This window comes from Cenococcum geophilum (genome assembly GCF_001692895.1).
Source record: "Cenococcum geophilum 1.58 unplaced genomic scaffold K441scaffold_42, whole genome shotgun sequence".
NCBI lineage: Eukaryota > Fungi > Ascomycota > Dothideomycetes > Gloniales > Gloniaceae > Cenococcum > Cenococcum geophilum.
This window is the reverse complement of record NW_027137600.1, coordinates 232,249-236,379: the sequence shown is the minus strand read 5'-3', so window position 1 is coordinate 236,379 and position 4,131 is coordinate 232,249. Positions and strand designations below refer to the sequence as shown.

Genomic DNA, 4,131 nt, shown 5'->3' with positions numbered 1-4,131 from the left:
AGAACTATAATAATTTCTTGGCTTCGCGAACTTCTACCGACGATTTATCTAAGGCTACTTTGCTATTGCTATACCTATAATAAAACTTCTAAAGAAGGATATTGGATGGCTATGGGGACTAAAATAAGCCAAATCGTTTAAGGCCCTTAAGGGAGCCTTTACTTTAGCACTAGTACTAGCATACTATAACTACACGAAGAAAACAGTGGTAGAGACAAATGTATTAAATTAGGCTTCCGGCGGAGTCCTTTCCTAGTATAATAACGACGGAAAATTAAGACTGGTCGCATTCTTCTCCGCAAAGCACTCCACGCTAGAATGTAACTATAAGATCTACGACAAAGAACTCCTAGCTATTATTAAGGCTTTAGAGGAATAGTGTCCTAAGCTGCAAGGGACTAAGGAGCCGTTTAAAATTATTACCGACCATAAGAACCTATAGACGTTTATAACTACTAAGCAGCTAAACTAGCGTTAAGTCTGGTGGGCAGAGTTCCTTTTATAGTTTAACTTTATAATTATATATAGACCTAGTAGCAAAGCCACGCTCCCTAACGCCCTAAGCCGGCTACTAAGAATAAAGCCTAAGGACGCTAATAATAAACGCCTCCGCCACTAAGCCCAAGTCGTTATACCACCCTAGAAAGTTAACCCTACGATCTTAGAAGAATTACTACACAAGTCCCATAACTCTAATAACGCAGAGTTTATAGCCGCTCTAGACCCTAAAATAGCCGAAAAGTCACTAGACAAGTTAATTTGGCTAGGATACTAGGAGAACAAACTCATAAGAGATATAGTGACAGCCCTACATAATTGGAAAGCTCGCCGTTAGCTAAAGAAAATTAGGAAATTACTCTGTTGTAATAAGTTAGAATACAGTATTGTTAACGGACAGATTTACTTCCACTAACATTTCTTTGTCCCTGACGCCCTAGACCTCCGCCTAGAAGTTACCTATTACTCTTATAGTAGCGGCCCCACTAGTTACCCCGGCTGGGTTAAAACTCTTAACCTCTTAAACCGAACATACTGGTGGCTAAAAATCTCCTAGTTTACGGCTACCTTTATTAAAGACTGTGCCCTATACTTTTGTACTAAGACCCCCCATTCTACCCCGCCCGGTTTCCTAAAGCCACTAAAATTACCCGCCCACCCATAGACCGATATCTTAATTAACTATATTATAACGCTGCTAGTATGCTAACGCCACGGCAAGGCATATGAATATATTCTTGTTATTGTAGACCGCCTAACTAAAATATAATACCTCGTTCTAGTAACAGGACTCTTAATAGAGGAGTTAGTTAATAGCTTTATTAACAATGTATATAAGCTCTACGGTGTACTAAGCATAATTATCTCCGATCGCGGCATATAATTTATTAGCGACTTCTGGCGACGACTAAGTGAACGCCTTAAGATAACCTTGCAACTAAGCTTAGCCTAGCACCTAGAAACGGATGGCTAAACTAAAATTATTAACGCCGCCATAAATAAATACCTTTGTGCTTTTGTTAGCTTTATATAGGACAACTAGGTTAACTACCTGCTACTTACTAAGTTTGCTATAAATAACTAAGTTAACAAGAGCACAGGCATCTCCCCGTTTTTTGTAAACTATGGCTTTAACCCTTGCCTTGGAATTAAGCCTGCTGGCTCCCGCCTACTAACACTATCAGTATAAGCAAAGAAGGAGTTTTTCCGCGTAGACTCTGTGGCCAACCGCTTTAAGCGGATATTAATATAGCTTAAGGCCCTAGCCCGGATTTTATAGTAACGCTATAAAGATAATACTAATACCNATAGGGANNAGAGCGCNTTATTCTACNAAGGNNATATNGTTATANTTAGCTTANAAAATATAAAGATAAATAAACCTAAGAAGAAATGGGATGATAAATAGGACGGCCTGTACCCTGTACTTATAGTATACTAAGGGGTAGTTATAGTAGACCTCCCGGACTATATCCGAGTAAATAAATCCTTTTATATATTTAAGGTCCGCCTCTAGGCTACTAAAGAGATCCCTAGCTAAGCAAATATTAATACCGTAGAGCGCCGTAATATACAAGGACGAGTGGTAGAGAGAGATAATAACGGCAATATAGAAGACAAATGGGAGTTTAAAAAAATCCTTAATGTACACAATAAAGACCCCCAGGGCCTAACTTATAAGATTAAATGGAAATATTATAAGGATACAACCTAGCAGCTAGAGGAAGACCTAAAGGGTTGCGAATAAGCTATATAGCGCTTTTATAAGTAATACCCTAAGAAGCTAGGACCCCTAGACTGGGCACGAGATAAGGAAAAGTTATACTAAGGTTACGGCCGACCACCACATTAAAATTTGTGGTGGTTAAGATGTTATAGAACTTTAACCGGCAATTAAAGTTGTCTAATTAGCCAAATTCTCGCTAAGAAACGCCACACGGACCGATTTGGGTGGCGGTATAGAGTTCTGCCGACCTTACTTACTAAACTGACTAATTAGGATTTTCCATGCCCGGTATAGAAAATCGCCATTAGCTTGGTTAAGGGCGGTAAGCGGAACTAATATCTTTGCGGTAGAAAATAGGTAACCCTATATACTGCCTATTTTTAAGTTATCTATTCGGTTTGGGGACCAAACTATCTAGGGGAGAGGAGTACTGTTACGGCACTAACCTGACGCATACTGTTTCATACTATCTCGTACTGTTCCCTACTGTTAGCTAGCCCACCACTAGCGACTTGGCGGCCGGCCCTACTATTTATATACAATACCCCCTTTCCACCTTCTTCCCCTCTTCATACCACAACGTAGTTATTTAGTCTACTTCATTGCAGCACTGTGACAGGTACTATTAGAGATAATATTTAAGAGTAGGTTATTAACGTAAAAGAAAAGCACGAATAGACTCTATAAGAGATTATGTTACAGTACGTGCGGACTGTCAAGGTACGATGTACGAGGTGACTGTATATGATTGACAAACGATGTCGTGTGAGGATCTATGTAGGAGGTGAGGTGGTATATATACACGTCGCTTAGGGGTTAGGTCCGTGCTTATGCATACGCGTACACGAGCTATAACAACGCGTTAGGTCAGTGCCGTGACAGTACATCCCTCCCTAATAAGGCGAGCTCCTGTGAGCCAAGTGACGGCAGTAAAAACACAGAGGTAAAAAAAAATAGACCATATATCCTCATCCTTCCAGTCCTCAAAGGTTCTCGTCCTTCCAGTTTTTAAAGGTCCTCGTCCTTACAGTCCTTAGACCCTCCTACCTATATCCCTACTACATCGCTCTCCGCTAGTGCTCGTCTTGAGCACTAAATAAAGCCAAAGGCGAAGGGGTAAAATGGGGGAGATAAAGGAAAAAAAATGTAACCGCGGGGTATATTGCGGATATTAACTCTTAAAAGGCTCAAAGTTGCAGAGATTAAGGTTAAGGCGTAGACTTAAAAGGCTTGGAGTGCGGAGATCGAGGTATAGATTTAATAGGCTCGGAGTACGGAGATCGAGGTTAAGACGTAGATTCTTGTCGCGGTAAACTTAAAGTACTATCTATATAAATTTGAAGACGGAGACAGGGGCGGAGAGATCGAGATCGTAACCCATAGTCTTATACTATAATTAAGACACAAGGAACATAGCCCGCAGGGTGTCTCCCTGCAGCCGGCTTGGAAACTTGGACGTAAAGTAGTAGCATAGCTAGATACGGAGACTCGGAGACTGAGATAGAGAAACCATAGCCCGTAGGGTGTCTCCCTACTGCCGGCCTAGGAAACTCAGAGACTGAGAAGAGAAACTATAGCCCGCAGGGTGTCTCCCTGCTGCTAGCTTAGAAACTTAAAGAGGAGACGGAGGTTGGCTCGGGAACTCGAATAGATTTAACTTAACGTGTAGAGATTGTCGTAGAACAAGGGTAAGAATCCCGCCTGGGGTAGGGTCGAAGCTTTAGAACGTAGCTTTGGAACGGTGGAAACAAAGCCCTACTGGGGGCGTATAAGATGACATGACATACTGTCACAGTACGTGCGGACTGTCAAGGTACGATATACGAGGTGACTGTATATAATTGACAAACGATGTCGTGTGAGGATCTATGTAGGAGGTGAGGTGGTATATATACACGTCGCTCAGG

The 4,131-nt window shown here is 41.5% G+C and overlaps 2 protein-coding genes across 2 annotated transcripts; one reads left to right on the top strand and one right to left on the bottom strand.

Annotated features, from left to right (window-relative positions):
• Positions 1 to 3,074: 3,074 nt before the first annotated feature.
• Positions 3,075 to 3,304, top strand: K441DRAFT_665218 (uncharacterized protein; the record flags this gene model as incomplete). Its single annotated transcript, XM_067649469.1, has 2 exons — positions 3,075 to 3,167; positions 3,230 to 3,304. Coding segments are annotated over 2 exons (165 nt in total), but the record flags the coding sequence as incomplete, so codon positions are not given.
• K441DRAFT_665217 (uncharacterized protein) lies at positions 3,083 to 3,848 on the bottom strand. Its single transcript, XM_067649468.1, has 3 exons — positions 3,570 to 3,848; positions 3,446 to 3,524; positions 3,083 to 3,399 (listed from the first exon to the last, which is right to left on the bottom strand). Exons 1-3 carry the CDS (start codon positions 3,603 to 3,605, stop codon positions 3,317 to 3,319), a joined length of 198 nt encoding a protein of 65 aa, XP_067500510.1. The 5' UTR covers positions 3,606 to 3,848; the 3' UTR covers positions 3,083 to 3,316.
• Positions 3,849 to 4,131: the final 283 nt, after the last annotated feature.